Source organism: Monopterus albus, unplaced genomic scaffold (assembly GCF_001952655.1).
Source record: "Monopterus albus unplaced genomic scaffold, M_albus_1.0 scaffold3.1, whole genome shotgun sequence".
NCBI classification, from domain to species: Eukaryota; Metazoa; Chordata; class Actinopteri; order Synbranchiformes; family Synbranchidae; genus Monopterus; species Monopterus albus.
In genome coordinates, this window is record NW_018127883.1 from 5,892,126 (window position 1) to 5,909,959 (window position 17,834).

At 42.9% G+C, this 17,834-nt stretch overlaps 1 protein-coding gene across 1 annotated transcript in view; it reads right to left on the minus strand.

Moving 5' to 3' along the window:
- The window catches only part of lyst (lysosomal trafficking regulator), a 59,364-nt gene that overhangs the window by 8,087 nt on the left and 33,443 nt on the right, over window positions 1–17,834 (minus strand). The window contains 24 exon segments of the mRNA XM_020601191.1: window positions 1,614–1,664; window positions 1,666–1,797; window positions 1,899–1,975; window positions 2,188–2,364; window positions 2,691–2,900; window positions 2,989–3,200; window positions 3,314–3,505; window positions 4,152–4,304; window positions 4,836–5,002; window positions 5,255–5,485; window positions 5,629–5,798; window positions 6,157–6,337; window positions 7,018–7,630; window positions 8,402–8,530; window positions 8,619–8,817; window positions 8,898–9,035; window positions 9,673–9,822; window positions 13,495–13,668; window positions 14,465–14,710; window positions 15,306–15,496; window positions 16,109–16,269; window positions 16,374–16,547; window positions 16,658–16,808; window positions 16,894–17,266. Coding sequence (XP_020456847.1) covers window positions 1,614–1,664; window positions 1,666–1,797; window positions 1,899–1,975; window positions 2,188–2,364; window positions 2,691–2,900; window positions 2,989–3,200; window positions 3,314–3,505; window positions 4,152–4,304; window positions 4,836–5,002; window positions 5,255–5,485; window positions 5,629–5,798; window positions 6,157–6,337; window positions 7,018–7,630; window positions 8,402–8,530; window positions 8,619–8,817; window positions 8,898–9,035; window positions 9,673–9,822; window positions 13,495–13,668; window positions 14,465–14,710; window positions 15,306–15,496; window positions 16,109–16,269; window positions 16,374–16,547; window positions 16,658–16,808; window positions 16,894–17,266 — 4,652 coding nt within the window.

The window sequence follows — 17,834 nt, forward strand, 5'->3', positions numbered from 1 at the left end:
CAGAAGAGACTGAGAGATTCCAACATAGAGGGCATTACAATAGTCAAGGCCCGAGGTAATGAAGGCATGGATGGCTTTTTCTAAATCGGCATACGATAAAAAAAAAGGCTTCACCTTCATTAAGAGCCTCAAATGATAAAAACTGGTTTTAACCACGAAACTGGTTTTAACCACGGATCTGATCTGCTTATCAAAATTAAAATCACTGTCCAAAATGACTCCAAGGTTCCTCACAATGCCAGTGCATGCAGGTGCTAGGGCACCTAAACTAGGTACCACAGCAGCAGAGTCAGGGCTGAACACAATGTATTCTGTCTTGTCCTCATTTAAGTGCAGAAAATTCTGCGATAGCCAGAGTTTTATGTCACGTATGCAATTTTCCAGCAGGATAAGTGCACCACTGTCACCCAGTGTCAGTGGCACATAAATCTGAATGTCATCGGTCAGTGCAATGACAACCAATATCCATGGCCGGTGACGACACAACAGTTTTGCTGTGACAAGTGCCGACCAGGTACATCGATCTTTTCACCATGAATCATTTCATAGTTTTGATGCTAACAGGTTATAACTGTAAATCAACGCTGTATATTCTAGGATATCATATGAATCGCGGGCGTCCAGAAAACTCCTGTAAAATTTATTGTGAGGTTTGCCCGAACCACCAATACACTGATTCCTACAACGTGGAGATGTCCTGCAGAACTTGCAATTTTTGCAACAAACGTGAGTAACCTCTCAGCTCTTGTCTTGGGGGAGGGGTGCCAAATACGTATGAGAGAGCCGATTCAGTGCTATGACGAGTTTTAAAGCCTGATTGAAATTTATTGACTGCATCCAGCCGATCCAGATGGGACTGCAACTGGGTCAGAACTATTTTTTCAATAACCTTAGACAGAAAAGGCAACAGAGAAATTGGGCGAAAGTTAGACGGCAGAGAAGGATCCAGGTTCGGCTTCTTCAGGAGCGGGCTCACTATAGCATGCTTAAGGGCAGTGGGGACTGCGCCCAGCCTTAAGCAGCAATTTAAAAACGCGACCAGCGAGGGGCCCACAGCGTCAATTACCTCCTTCATTATCCTGGCTGGGACAGGATCCATGGGGAGGAAGCAGGCTTTAATTGCACCACATATTTTTTAAGTTGAGGCAGAGAGATTAAAATGAAGGTTTCCATAGTGTAAAGTACAGGAGAAACTGGTGGTACAGAAAATGGGAACTTGGAAATACTTTGTCTGATATCACAGACTTTGTCAATGAAATACTTTTGAAACTTATTACAGGTTTGGACCGACCCCTCGGTGGCCAGAGCAGTAACAGGATTTATAACTGAGTTGATGGTACCGAAAAGAACTCTGGGACAGTGACTGCTTTTTGAGATAATATTGGAAAGATATTGAGTTTTAGCATCTTTTACAGCTTTCTGATAGAAGACTAGACGTGCAGGCCATCCTTCCTCCATTTACGCGCCGCCTGTCTACAACGTCTCCACAGGGCATGGGTAGTGTCATTTAACCATGGGTCCGGGTTTTTACTAGCTCCCATTCTCCCATCATGATCATAATAATGTATTATAACTTGTTCTGATACATGTAAGAGATAAATTTCCATGCCCACCGGTCATGTGTGAGTTGTTGCACCAGTTCCTGCCAGTGGCGGGGGGGGGGGGGGGTTGTAGAGTCCCCTGATGTGCTGGATGACTTTCTTCCTCTCCATGCCTTGCCGCAGAGACACATTCTGAGTGACATCAGCTGCAATCTTGGAAATGTCCTTTGACTTTCCATCCAGCCTCTGGATAAGACTGCAGGGGAATAGGAAAGAATGATTTGAATAAAAAAGTGGAACAAAGATACAACTATCACTGCACATCAATTCCACATCAGAGAAAACCCCCCAACTCACTTCCTCTGAGTGTTGGCCATTTTCTTCTCCCATGCCACTTTGCTTGTTTTTTCTTCTGCTTCATACTTGCTTTTTTCCTGTGTATATAAAGTTAAAAGGAAACAAAATCATGCATTTTTCTTGCTAAAAAGAAAGCCTGAAAGATTTTACTGTATGGATACATCTGCACAAAAAGTTGACATTTACTGCAGTTGAACCGAACAAACAAGTAAGATTTGATTTAAAAAAAGGCTTACATGCTTTTTTTTCTTTCCCTTTAACAGTAACTGCTTGTCTTCGCAGGACTTACCTCTTTTATTGCCTTGAGCAGCTCTTGCTTGTGTGGAGCACTGGGTGGAATGCAGCGATGGCCGCAAAGCTTGAGCGAGGTCATAAACACACCCACAGCGTTCTGTTCGTCTTTGGTGAGGCTGTCCTTGTGATCATGGAGCATTTCATACAGGTAGAGTGACAACTTTGGTCCATGCTGATTGACAGAGAGAAAAAGAAATGACAGATAAAAAATTTAGCCTGAATTTAGTCTGAAGCAAGTCACATACAGCGATGGAAAGGAAAGAAGCCTTATATGGCTAGTTAAACATCAGTAAAGCCTGAGAGGAGTGAGAGAATGATAATGTAAGGGGGCTGAGGAAGAAAATGAAAACATCTGTCAGAGTCATTTTAGAACCAAGACCTGACAACACTTGGAAAATATGTCTGGAGGAGTGAAAATGACAAACAAAGCTAATATACTGTATACTCATTAACAAACACTAAAAATGATTTGGATCCAAGTCTTTCCTTCACACTCACCTCTAGACCAGGGCTGAGACTCTCTTTGAGAATATCCAAATGTCTGGGATCAAACACAAACTCTAGTGCCTCCTTTCTGTCAGACAGGGGACGTGCAGGGCTAAGTGTGTGCACCAGCAGGCGGCCGATTTGGACCCGAAAAGTGTCTCGACATGACCATAGGATCCTTCGCCACTGCTGATGTGGGGCTCCGCCCCGACCTGTGCTGCCCTGTGAAATCACAACCATCAACATATGGTCTCACAAAGAAATTAGCTCTTTATAACTTAAAAAAGCTCGCTTTCAAATTTCATTATACCTGGCTGATTTTGATCCCATCCATCATCAGTTTGAGGATGTCTTTCTGAAAGCTCTTTTTGCTGGCAGGAGGCAGGGTGAAGGGAGTGGGAGAGTGAGGGGCAGAGGTGGAGCCACTCTCGTCCTGTGGTTGATCACCTGGATCTGGTGTGAAAAGCTGTTGGTCTGGGGACTCTGGAATATTCAGGAGGTCAAATAAGTCCTGACTCACATCTGAAGCGAGAGACACATACAAAGAGAACTAGTTTAGTTTATGCACATGCCAAGCAGAGGAGAAAACAAAGACTATTAGGATACATATGAAGAACAAGAACAAGTTTTTTTACCATGGTAAATGAGTCTGTTGACAGCAAGAACCACAAGCCTCTGCAGTCGCTGAACAAACTCAGTCTCACTAGCTCGGATAGGGTTTTCCTGGCTCATCCTCCTCTGCATCATCTGGTTTAGCTCGTCACTGGCTACAGAGCGCATCCGCATTAGGAGAGAGTCAGTCTGGGCCAGAGAGAACCGGCGCCGGCCTACAAACACAATATTGGTACAGTATGTGCTCAGTTGTGGAGCAAAAGCACACGCTTTTTTTTTTTTATTTCCAGTTCAGAACAAGTTTATGCAAATGTCTCATATATCACTGAACACAGAAAAGATTAGAAAGATTCCCTGATCAAAATGCAATCCGTTCTGAAATGCTTAACACCGATTTAGTTAAGCATTCAAACATTCCCACACAAAGGCACCAGTAGCACACAAGGGTACTGGGCAAATTAATCTGAGTGGGGAAAGGGTGAGTTCACTGCAAAAGTGGAAGACATGCCCCATGACTGGGAGGATGTTCTCTGCTGTGGACCGCAGTTGGAGCTACCTGCATCACAGTGGAACATGTAGGATGGAGCTCCTAGGGGGGAGGGGAGGGGGGAATCCTGGGACAGGAAGCTGAAGGGAGGGGACAGGGGGACCTGGCCATAGTAGTAGCAGTACTGTCTGGGGATGCGGGGGATAATGGAGTCTTTCATGGCAATGGAACCTTTAGATCGGGATAAGAAGAGGAAGGTGAGAGTGGAGCAACGAAATGCTTGAAAACATATGGTGGTCAAATCTTCCTCTACAAGTAGGACCAGAAAAACTGATGAGCAGGTTTTTACTGCTGCATCAGTTTGAAATACCCACCCGCGATACTCTTGCGCTTCTGAAAGATGGCATGATGTGGAGAGCTGGGTGCATTAACATGACTGCTCAGCTTCTGAGGTTCCTGATTGGCTGTGGTCCTTATGAACTCAATTGCTGACTGAAGGACACGGAACTGCAAAGCCACTGCCATCTCTAGGGAACAAAACAAGACAATGAACTTCAGAATTTAACCTGATCAGGCATCAAGCAACACATCACTCAAACACACATCTTCCCATGACAAGGTGGCACTCATCAATTTCAAATGATCAACTTAGAAATGTTTACAGTTAAGAACGTCTACTGAATCTCACTTGGGAAAAGACAATGAAGAACAAATGATTAATTACTGAAATATAACCAACCAAAATTAAAATGTGCCATGTACAGAGCCATAATGCCTTTGTTTTCTGTGATCACACAATGATTATATCAGATCAGGAAAATAGCAAAGAAACAATACTACTGGGAAAGAGACTGGGCAAAATTAGGAGACATAGGAGAGAAACCCATTAAGTGAGAAGATAGATATTTGTCAAATTGTATTTTTTTCTCAAATGAGTTTTGTAGATAATGGCATGACAATTTCTTTCTGCAACAAAGCTTGGCAGCTTGATATCATGCAGAACCTCACAGGAAAGTAGAGGAAAACATTTTATTTGGCATATGAAATCCAGCTCTCACCCTGTGTGCGACACATCTTGCTGGTATGCATAAAACCCAGCAAGGTAATGAGGTCTTCGATGATGCGGAAGTACTGGGACCCTGAAGAGCTGCAGGAGTGGATAGGCACAGCCACTAACAGCTGCTGGATGTCCCACACCAGGAGCTTGTAGTCATTCAGGGGAAAACTGCAGGAAGGGATTATCACCAGCCGCTAACAGCTGCTGGATGTCACACACCAGGAGTTTGTAGTCATTCAGGGGAATACTGCAGAGGGAGGAAAACAAGAAAATATGAAGCAGAGCAAGTGAGTCTCCCACTCCTATATGTCAGATCGATGAACAGTAAAGGGATTAATGATTTAATTCATGGCTCAAAGGTTCAAGACAAAATCTATGAACCCATGGAGGTGTTTGAATCAATCATCCTCTGTGCCATACCCATTCTCCATTCCATTGAGCGTGGAGAAGGTGTTAAAGAGCACGTAGAGCAGCCCATGGTCTAGCAGGATGTCTGCCAGCTTGGGGCAGGCATTGAGGAGCTGCAGCAGCATACACAGGATGTTGTGCACCAAGGAGTTCTCATACAGGGAGTTCTCTATAAGACCTAACACTGGGATGATGCAGCGCTTTCTGAAGGGTGAGATATTTTCCATTTCATCCAAGTCTAGACTGGAAAGCAGTACGGGAAAGAAAAACAATGGTAAAATGTGCATAAATACTCTGTGTGCACCAAATTTTTATTTAAATAGCAGACATTTTTACAATCAAAAAAATAGAACATGGTTTGAGATGTATATTGTCTGTGCACTCACTCTTCCTCCAGGCCCACTGGCCGTTCAAAAAGCATCTCCAGGAAGCATTCAACGAGTCCCTGGCTGCCCTGATGGATGTACAGCTGATTGGCCAGCAGCGAGAAGCCGTGGTTTTTCAGGAACTTCTCCTTCTGCTCCTTGAGGGCTCGGCTGAAATAAGCGTCCAGCAGCTGGGAGAGAGATACAAAATAATATGAGGTATCTTCAGAATGTAATTTGTGAACACACTAGCACATATTTCAGAGTACAGTCTTTTTTCCTACAATTTTAAGGCAGAGGGGATAAAATTTTTAACTGGATAATTAAAGCAACAGCTTGACATTTTGGGCACTTATTTGCTGTCATGCAAGAGTTGAATTATTGATATTGATAGTGATACTATCTCTATCTTTTTGGAATTGTCTATAAATGATTTTTACTGTATATGACAGTTTCACTTGCTGTGAACTGTGTGCTTGCTTCTGGTGTTAAATCAAATTCACCTGCTTTACTGTCTATGATACTGATTAAGTAAGATACTGAACCAACTTTCATGACTCCTTGTTGGATAAGAGGTGACGAGTGGTTGACCAGGACAATGAGGGCCTCTGGCTGGATGACTTTGTCCATCACCTCCTCAAGCATGAGGTCAGGCAACAGCAGCAAAACTCCTCTCAGAAGATCATAGAGTCCACAGCAGATCAGCACCAGGCAGTCCTCCGTGCTGGACCTGAAACACACAGATTAGACTTCAGGGCGGAATATCAACTAGCAAAATTCCTTCTGTCATTGATCTCAAAATGACATGTTCAGGTATATTAAAATAAAATAAAAAAAACGCTTTATATGTTAATTTAAAAAAATGCATTTTTGTGCTATAATTGTGATACTGTTAATTGTAAAATTGTTGTGATACAGTGTTTAACAAAACACAAGGATGGCTTTTGAGATAACAGGACAACAATGAACAAATCCCTTTAAAGATTCCTGTTATCTACACTCAGCAGCTGGCTGGCAGGCAGTAGTAAACTAAAACTGTCAAGATCATTTCCTAGGTTAAGGAGGATTGTTACCATAACCATAACCATGACGATTTTGCAAATCATAGGATATCTCTATCAAAGGAAAGCTGCCGAGTAGTTAAGGTATTTATCTTTTTTAGTTATGTACATAATCCACATGGACATAAATAAAATGTTTATAAAGAGACCGTTAATGTTCACTACAAGTCATTTATAGGCCATGGTTTGGTATGGGCTGACTAAAGTATAACAAAAATCTAATAATCTAATAAAATATAATTAGTGAGGAAACGGAGTATTCATTTAAATCATCTTATGAATATTTCTGATACACAGTAATATTGTAATCTGAAATTCAATTATGCTTTAGAGTACTGTATTAGCATACTTGTCATTGGAGTCGGTCTTGCTCTGGGCCCTCTCATAGCCAGGAGAGTAGGTGTAGCTCTCCCAGTCTTCAGGCATGGAGCCTCGGTCAGCTGCATTGGGCCAACGGCTGACTGTCAACGAGCCATTTGGAGCTGGGAAGGCGAGGCCAAGACTGGTCAGGTTGCTGTGGCTTCTCTGGAATGACTGGATGCCTTTCAGACTGTCAGGGCGGCGTGGCGCCTCATCATTGGCCCAGTCAGACCTGTCCTCAGACTCTGCGACCCCAATGCTGCCTTCTGCCAGGCTGTCCACCTCTGCTGCCTCATCCCGCTCCTCCTCCACGCTGATGGAAGGAGGGCGTTGAGCTCCTGCCTCACCTATGCCCACGGGGTCACAGATTGTTTTGGCGGATTCACAGCTGCTGAGCAGCTGCTCATCACATATGCCCTTCTTGAGGGTCTCTGTGCTGCCCAGAGTCTGTTGACTGGTGAGGGAAATGCTGTCACCTTCACCTGCCTCATTTGAGCTTCCGTGTTGGTGTCGAGGCGTTAGCAGAGGGGAGGAGTATGGAGATGATGAAAAACTAGGTGGGCGTAACAACTGATCATCACCTCCAAGTTCAGGGGAGGGGCCTGGAAAACAAAACAAAATGATCCAATGCTTAAAAATCATCAGACTTGATAACTGAAAACTAGAAAGTGCCTATTTGTATGCAGGGACACTATATAACACTTGCAGTGCAAACAGCGATACTGATACACATGTGGCTGTGATGAGTAACAAGAGGTGGCAGAGCAGAATTTTGGCTGTTCATTTACAAAACTGCACATTTAAATGTGGTAACAAGTAAAACAACCAAGTGCAGGAAATGTCAGATGTTTAAAAAAAAAAAAGTCTCATTGTTTTGTTGCAAATTACAGTAAAATCTCTTTCATTTATACAGCCAAACATAAAACTGAGTAGAACAATACAAGCTCAGACAAAAGAGATAAAATGAAATAGTTAAAAAGATATTTAACATAATAAAGAGGTGCTCTGTAGGACCCGCTGTTAGCAGCAATAGATTAGGTTTTGTTTTTTTTTTAAGCAAAAAGCAGAGGAAGCTTGACAAACATATAACCACCTAATACTCGTGAGTCAGCCTTTTCCTAGAAGTAATGATGTTTACTTTAGGTACATAAAATAAAACTGGTGACTGTAATTCAGCACAGAGATAAAAACAGGGCCGATTTAGCACTAAACATGCTAAGCAAAATTTCCTTGCTTTTATATAAGCAGTGCTCACCTATGAATGTTTATAATGTCTATCAAAGCAACACATTGAAAGGCTGTACAGTATTTAATTATCTTCACTGTGTGAGGAGTTCTTTAAGGTCAGTGTAATATAGCTGAAGCAGCTGTACCTTCATGGGAAGCATCAGTGAGGACAGCAGGGGAGAGGGACACCACAGAGCTGCTGGCAGACTTTCCTCCACTGTTGGAGCGTCTCAGGTACATAATAGACTGCACCTTCTCCTGGTACAGCTTTCCATCTGACAAGCACAGACATCAAAAGCAAGTGCATTAAATTATTGGCACTTTGACACAGCTATGCTGCTTTCAACTGCACTACTTCCTTACCTATGTGTAGTGAGAAGTAGAAGCTGGATGGAGTGTGGCAGACATAGGTGTTGGTAGGTGGGTGAACAGCCAACAGGAAGTTGTAGATCAGTTTTAGCAGGTCCATGTCTGGTGGAGACCCGAGCACCTCCTGGATGATCTTGACAAAAGATGAACAGACTTCCTGTGGAATGGTGGTCAGATACTCGTCCCGATGCTCCTTTAGACAAACACAATGTCATAACTGGTCTCTGAAAATAGGAAGGGTACCATAGCAGCCATTTCATGATAGTTGCCTACCTGTAAGACCTGGCAGGTGAGCAGGAATCGATGCACTACTTCAGCTTTGAGGAACTGACGGATGTTGAAGACCTGATGAGGGTGGTGCACCCTAATGAGAATCTCTAAGGCAGCAAGCAGTGTTTCCCACACTCCACACTGACAGAAACAACACAGGGAATGACACCAATGAGTCAAACATTCTTGATGCTTCTTCATCACCTAATAGTGGGGTTCAGTGTGTGTGTGTGTGTGTGTATGCACATATAATAAAATCAGATTTTAAAAATACCATACCTAACCAGTCAATTAACACCTTTAAGATTCAGTTTTTGGATTGTATGGTATGATAAAAACTGAGCATGTGACCACTGAGAATAGTTTCTGAGGTGTAGGCTATAAATGTATTATCAGTTCATCATTAGGCAATGATGTTTTGGGCTTTCTGGAATTAGCAGACCTTTGGAGAAACTAGATGTGCAAAATCAGTAATACCACCCCCATAACTACTGCAGAGCTGCTGCTGCAGTAGAAGTATTTCCTATTCTCACTTTTGTGTACTACTGTATTCTCAACTCTTACTATCAAACAACAAAATACCAGATCATGGACAAATAATATTTAAAACTCAGTTTATATTTCAGTTCACAATTGTTATTTGACACTATGTGCTGTCTTAAATAATATTTAAAACTCAGTTTATATTTCAGTTCACAATTGTTATTTGACACTATGTGCTGTCTTTATTTTAGTTTCTAATAATCATCATTCTGGAAGTAGAGATGTATATGTTTACCTCAGCCTTGGCCCAGATTTTCCAGTCCAACAGAATATCTGACAGAAGCCTAATGTCTTGCACCACTGCAATGGACTCTGTGTCCAAACGAAACTGGCTGTCATCCCCCAGGACAAGGATGGGCCCACTGCAGCATCCATCCAGCAGAGTCTACAGAAACACAGTTTGGCCACCACATCAGAAATACAACTACTTCTACTGTACTTCTCTAATAACATGAGAGTGCTGTTCACTTTAATCAGACACATACATCAACATACTGTATTGATAATCACTGCCTCTCCAGAAAAAAAAGTCTTACAGTGCCAAATATCAGCCAGAAGAAATATCTATAAATTACCCGTGAATTTTTTGGAGTGCTTATCATTCCATCAAAACCAATGGCATTTACTCCCTGAGCAGCCCTGTCTGTATTGATCAAAGCTATAATTTACACCCAACTTCACTGCAGTGGTCATAAATCTTGCAGTCCTCTGGGCGCCTAGTAGACTGAGCTTTATAAGCAAGCATAAGCATAAACTTTAGTGCCAGGTATTATCAAAAATACAAGGAATTTGACCTCCAGTCCAATGGCCCCTGATGTGCACAACAATATAAAAATAGAACAAAGCCAAAACCACAAGTAAAAAACAAAGATCTACACACATACAAATATACAATTTAAAAGAGCTACTGTAACTAATGTACATCTGTATGTTGTTGTACAGTGATGTGTACAGAATCCTGCCATACCCTTAAACATAGACCAACTGTTCATAAGTGTAATGGCCCAGGGAAGAAACTGTCTCTGTGTCTGGTTGTTTTGGCGTACTGTGACCTGTAGCGCTGTCCAGAGGGAAGGAGTTCAAACTGTTTGTGTCCAGGGTGAGAGGGGTCTGTAGAAATCTTCTCTGCCCTCCTTTTGCACTGTGAGGTGTACAGGTCCTCCATGGAGGGCAGACTGGCACCGATGATTTTCTCTGCAGTCCTGACTGTTCACTAGAGTCTGTTCCTGTCCTGTTTGGTTGCCAAGCCAAACCAGACAGAGATGTATGAGCAGAGAACAGCTCCTGACACAGGAAGTACATCCTATGCTGTGCCTTTTTGATGATGGTACTGATGTTGGTAGTCTACTTCAAGCCTCGAGAGATTGTGGAGCCCAGGAAATTGTAAATTGTGGAGCCCAGGAACTTCTAGGACTCCATGACTGAAATAGTGCTGCTGAGTACAATGAGCAGATATTGGGTGGGGGAGCTCCTCCTAAAATCCACTATCATTTCCACTGCTTTCAACGTGTTCAGCTCCAGGTTGTTACGACCACACCACAGGGCCAGCTGTTCAACCTTCCAATTGTAGGCAGACTCGTCACCGTCTTGGATGAGGCCGATGACTGTTGTGTCGTCTGCAAACTTCAGGATTTTTACAGAGGTGTTTTCTGAGATGCAGTCATTGGTATAGAGTGAGAACAACAACAGGGAGCGCACACATCCCTGAAGGGCACCTGTGCTGATAGTTGGATGTGGTTTTCCTCCAGCCTCACTTGCTGCTTCCTGTCTGGTAGGAAGCTGGTAATCCACTGACAGGTGAGGACTGGCACAGCGAGCTGGGTTAGTTTGGAGTAGAAGACATCTGGGATGATGGTGCTGAATGCCGAACTGAAGTCCACAAATAGGATCTGTGCATAGGTCCCTGGTGAGTCAAGATGTTGCAGGATGTAATGCAGTGCCATATTGACTGCATCATCCACTGACCTATTTGCTCAGTAGGCAAACTGCAGGGGATCCAGCTGGAGGTCTGTGATGGCCTTCAGGTGGGCCAACACCGGTCTCTCAAAACACTTCATGAGAGACAGATGTCAGGGCGACAGGTCTGTAGTCATTCACTTCCCTCATGGAGGGTTTCTTGGGAACTGGAATGATGGTGGAACATTTAAAACAGGAGGGAACTATACTCTGCATAAAAACGGGAGCCAACTGGTCAGCACAGACTTTCAGACAGGAGGGGGTCATGTTGTCTGGGCTTGCCTTATTGTTTTTGTTTTTTAAAAAAAGCACACATCTCTTTCACAGACCCTCAGGGATGGTGGGCTGAAGGGGGAGAGGTGGTCCTGGGGGAAGCAGCTACAGGTTGCGGGTCCAGAGAGGGTGAGAGAGGGGTGTAGAGTTCTGCCTCTCAAACCTACAATAAAACTCATTCAGTTCGTCAGCCAATTAATAGCTCTCCACAACAGGAGGGTCTCCTGTAACTGGTGATATTCCGTAGGGTCCTCCACACTGACATCGGCTCATTCAGGCTTTCAGAGTAGCCCTTCTTTGCTACTCCTCTCCTTTGCCAGTGTGTTTCTAGCCTGGTTATACAGGGAACCTGTATATAGGTTGCCTATTTGGCATGACGGAGCTGTCTGAGCTTCACTGTGAACCAAGGTTTATTGTTATTGCATGTGCAGAGAGTCTTAATGAGCACACACATGTCCTCACAGAAGCTGATACAGTATATGATACCACAATGTCAGTATAGTAACACCCCAGTCTGTACAGTCAAAGCAGGCCTGTAACTTTGACTTTGCCTCTTCAGTCCATCTTCACACTGTTTTGACCACAGCTTTAAGTTTCTGTCTGTTAAGTGGGAATGAGGTGGATCACGCAATGGTCTGAAAGCCCAGAAGCTGCACAGGGAACAGAGTGATAGGCATTCTTAATAACAGTATGGCAACGGGCCAGTGTGTTTTTGTCCCTGGTGGGATAACTGACATGTCTGTATTTGGGCAATTCATGGGTAAGGTTTGCTCTGTTAAAATCCCCCAGGATAATGAGCAGGGAATCTGGGTGTTTCCGTTCTATACTTGTTATCCGGTTGGCTAGGAGCTGCAACGCATTTCTAATGCAGGCCTGTGGCGAAATATATGTACCAACCAGGACAAACAAGGAAAGTTCTCTAGGAGAATAAAATGGTTTACAGTTAATGAATAATACCTCTAAGTCCATATTACAAATTCTCTCTAGCATTGTGACATCCCTACACCAACTTCCATTAATGTAGAAACAGATGCCTCCTCCTCTCTTTTTTCCAGATAATTCCTTCACACAGTCCGATCTGAAATCCTGGCCGCTGAACAGCCTCATCAGGGATCGACTCATTAAGCCACATCTCTACAAAACACAACGCTGCAGAACATTTAAAGTTAGTTTGTCTGATTGGTGAGCAGCGGTTCGCTAGGGAATGGAGATTTGCTAGATCTATGGCTGGGAGTGAAGTTCGGTAAGCCCGGCGTTGTAGCCTTACAAGGGCACCAGCCCTCTTCAGCGTCTCCAAGTCCTGAAAACAGCTGCTGCTCCACCAGCTAAAATGTCCAAACAGCTTCTACTCTTGGTGAAAACCGGAGAAAAAACGTCCAGACTGAGCTGTCGGATGTTCAAAAACTCATCAAAAGTAATCTGGGCAGGGGTGCAGAATACCGACAAAAATGACAAGAACAATGACAACAACAGCAGCAGCACACAGGATTCCTTCGGGATCAATAAAGTATCTATCTATCTATACAATACTATATTTAGAAGCCTAGAACAAGAAAGGCAATCAGAGGTGCTGTGTGACTCTGCAGGAGTTCAGTGTTTTATCAAGTTAATCAGAATCTATTTCAGCACACACACTTGCCACACAGCTCAATTACAGACACAGCCAGAGGGTCAAGTAACAGCAGGGTCACCGTCACTGGCTCAGAGAGGCACCAGTGTGTCAGGCTGGATTGGATTCATGGTAAAGTGATGATGAATACGTTTCATTGCACATATTAGTAGTGGTTCTGGGAACAGAAGCCAGCAAAGATTTCAAAGTGTGACTCACTTTCAGCATATGATATCCCACAATGCATTTGGACTTGATGAGGACCTGGTGGATCATAGAGTAACCATAGTAACAGTCCATTTCGTGGATACGGTGTTGGTTAAACTTGGACAAAGAGAGCAGCACCCGCAGGGCCAGAGCCTGGGTCCTTTCACAGTCACTCAGCTCCACCGTCTGGACAGCGCAAAGCCCGAGTGCAGGATGACAAAGGAAGACAGATTTCAAAAACACAGAGAAGAAGCATGAACGTCAACAATGTAGGTCTGAAAATGCATTTATGTGCTGCTTTCTTTCTATAACATTACTTCACACTGTTCCTGCTACAGTAAATGCAGTAAATACTCACAAAATGCACAACTTAAGCCAACATTGTCTTTGAAAGTGACATTACGCTACGATTTCTATTGGGAAAACATTACAAGTGCAACAACACTGATATGATTTTCTTCATCCGGCCAAGTAGGGAGCCTGTAACATACTGTAATTTACTAGGTCACATTTTCAAAACAAGAAGTCTCAAAACACTTCTGGAAATAACACTGCTTTGTTTTGTGCTGAAAGATTCATGAGCTGCTGCATATTTGTAGCCTTTACGAAGCTATGAACAGACTTCAAAATAACATGGGTTTCCAAACTTGACATTTAAATTATAAATGACCGTCCTTTGCTTTCTGCTGTTTATATTGTTTCTCAGCTCAAAGAGTTGCAAAGGAGTACGAGTGGTGTACAGGCAGAGGAAAAGCTGACAGGCAGAATCTAATCCAATCAATGTGAGGGTGCGCATGTGAAGATATGAGACGCATTCTTCTAGATTCTGCTCAGGTGAATTATCTGTAAAACTACATTAATGCTCTTGAATTTGTTGGCTTCATTTTTCCTGTCTGGAACATATCTGTCTAGCTTTCACATCATTTCATCAATATCATAACCCCTATCTCAACAGCTTTATTAAAGATATGGGTCAACCCACCTGTGCAAAGAGGAAGACAAAGCTTCCTGTTCCTCCGATCTTGTGCAGCACACTCTGCAGGCCTTGAGTTTCAGTGGGGAGCAGAGCCCTGAGAGCGTTGGGCTCCAGGGAAACACTCTGCACTTCTTTAGAGCTGAAGGGCCGCTGAGTAACCATAGTCTTCGCCTGACCTTTCAGTCTGATTACAGGCTCATAGATGGTGTAGACTCTGGGACTTCCGGGGGCATACACTACTGCTAAACTCTCCTATGCAGAAACACAACCCACACACTTATCTTTTTTTGGCAGACCTGTCATTTTTTTATACTAAAAAATGTATAATATTAGGTTTAAAGTAGATGTTTTTGTTTAAATAAGCAGTTCAACCAGCCTATAGCATAGATTCAGATCTGGGCTAGACTTCGCTGGAGTACAAAAGAAGTTATAAATATGTGAAGGGAAAATTCTTCATTCTTCTTGTCTTTTTCCCTTCTTTTCTTTTTGCTCAGCAGAGCCATTATCAACAAAGCGGTTAGCAATTAATGGGAAAAAAACTATTTTCAGCCACTCTGAAATAGCTGCAGCTTAATGGTAATAGCTTTTTCCATTGGGGAAAAATTACATCCTACCATGCAGAATCATTAATGACAACTAATTGGAACAGTACATAACTCATACACTGTGAAATGAAACAATGAATGAGTGGTGGGAGGGATTTGTTATGCTTACAGAGCACTTGAGTCACAAAGTACAGGGTTCTGTTTAAGTGTCATGCAGAAATAAAACATATCTATGTTTATTTCATATTTTATAAATGCATGTTTTGTGCTGTTATTGGGATGCTGAGTAAAGAAAGACTTACAACTAAAGCTGTTGTGTCCAAGTCCTTGCTCTTCATCAGAATCTCTCGTACATGGTCAAACTTCAGCCCTTCATGAGTAACAAATTTGCAAAATGTTCCACTAGGCTTGCCATATTTGCAGGGCATGATCGAGGTGAGGTCAGGCCCGTTGGTGTACAAGTAGAATGCCTCCTCAGATCCTATTCTAGACCCTGAAATACGCAGGTAAACATTTTGTGAGAATAACAAACAGCTCAAAAGCCACAAAATATGCTTTAGATTATATTTTTCCCCTTGACTAGACATCTTTGGACTTCCAGAAAAGTAAATCGTAAAAAATCCAAAATAGATCCTCAATATATCCTGTGAGTAAAAATCGATGCTCAATATGAGTAAATGATGATATTGAGTAAATGAGTAAATGATTGATATTATTCCATCAAAAAGCTGTAAAGTAATAACTTGTCTGAGGACATCAGTTTTGTTTCAGCCATTTACAGTTAATTGGAGACAATAAGAGAAGTATTCAGTATGCTTCACAAGAGAATGTGGACAATCTATAACAACACACCAGCCAGTCTTTTACAGCAAATAGACTAAATGTTCTTTTCAAATATATCTACACCACAAACCCATTTATGTGCAGTATCTAGAGAAAGTGGTAATCAATGTACCATCGAGGAGTAGCACTGACAACAGATAAAACTATACAAAGGATTAAATCATAATGCACATCTGCCCGTTAAGTTAGATGATGAATCTTATTAGGATTATGTATCTAAGAGCCAACAGATAAATGAGAGAGAGGTTAAAAGTAGTCCTACCATTGAAGAGAAGCACAGTGCCCATGCTCCAGCCTCCACCCTGTTCCAACAGCTCTTCAGAGGATGACGTACAGTGGCCCAGCATGCAGAAAGTCTTGTTGCTGTCAGATGATAAACTGGACTTTCTGGGTAGGGTATAGTCCAATGAAACCTCACATTTCCTAATCAAAAGAGTAGTTTTAAGTCGAAGTTCAAGTTCATTAATTGACCATGTTTAAAAACAACATGCTAGATTCTTACTCTTGCTATTACTCATGTTCCTCACCTGATACCACACACCCAGACAGCTACACGGCCACAGAAGTTTTTCTTGCCCTCTGGCTGCTGGGCGTAAGTGAGGCCGAGGTGCTGCCACTGGCCTGGCCTGAGCAGTCCGTCGCCAGAGTCTGCCTGTGCCAACAGCCCTGCTTTTATCTCATCGTTTGGGTCTATACAAATTCTGTGGGAACACCACATTTCAACACTTCAAGGTCCATAAACTGTGAATACTTAAACAGTAACCCATTCTTCAAGCACATTGTTGAGACTTTACTCTATGATGGAGTTCACCTGAATGTGAGAGAGCCTGTAGAGAAGTCTGCCCACACTTGAAGCATCAATGCCTTGGAGCCCATGGACAAAATATGAACGAGGCCTTCCTCTACCAATCTCGTCCCAGCCTGCCTCGAGCCATGGTGCAACTCAGCTGCAGTATGCTCCTCTGGAATACAAGGAGCAGAGAATCTTTAGCTCATATTTATGAACTTCAGGCCTAAAAAGGTCTTGATGGAGGATCTGCTTCTCACCCTTGTCTTTGCCCCTGTCCTCCTCCTCCTCCTGCTCTGCCACCCTCAGCCACATAGAGGCACTGAAACCACTGGCCATGTGGGGCCAGCAGTTCTGCCCGACCAGGGGCAAGTGTAGAGGTGCAATATGCCAGGGAGAGGAAAGGAAGTGGCTTGGTCTGTGTTCTGCATCCTCCTCCCTGCACCCAGCAGACCGTTTGCCCTTCCAGAGCACACCGACACTTTTTCCCCCAGCAGCACCATTCTGTCTGGAGGCAGGAGACACCCCTCCTGGCGTTGAAGCCCCAAGAATTATTGGAAAGGTCAGGAAGTGAAGAGGTTCCACATTCATGTTGGCTTCAACGATTTGCAGAATACCGTTCAGTAAAATCTCCTGGCAGGTAACAGCGTAAATGGGAAGTCAAATGGACATATAATTTTAGATTTGAAAAAAGAACAAGACTCCTAGTATCTCTAACATTTCAATTTTTTGATCCTCAAATTTAGCCAAATGAAGAAAAATCACATACACACAACTGAGCATCTTAATTGCTTTAAGTGTGATCCATCTAGCAGCATTAAACCTGTGTTAACTCTGTGAATCTTGATAGAAAAAACAGAGTAGCAGTACAAAAAAGCAACACAGCAATGTTCAGCAACTGCAGTCACTAATGTGTCTCATTTTAATAGATGAGAACCCAGGTCACATGTCATTATGTTCACATAGTTAAAAATAAACTCTTCTCCTCCCATAGGAAAACCTATTTCTTGGAGTCGGTTTATTAATGTCTGCTGTCATATTTCACTTAAACACAAAGCTGTGGTAAAAGGTAGCATCACATCTGTTCCACACATCATTGGTGTTAACTGTATGTAACATAAAATGGGCTCAGAGGAGCATTACAGTGTGTTGATGAGTTTTATAAAAACAAGAAGTGAGAAGAGCATGTGACCGGAAGAAT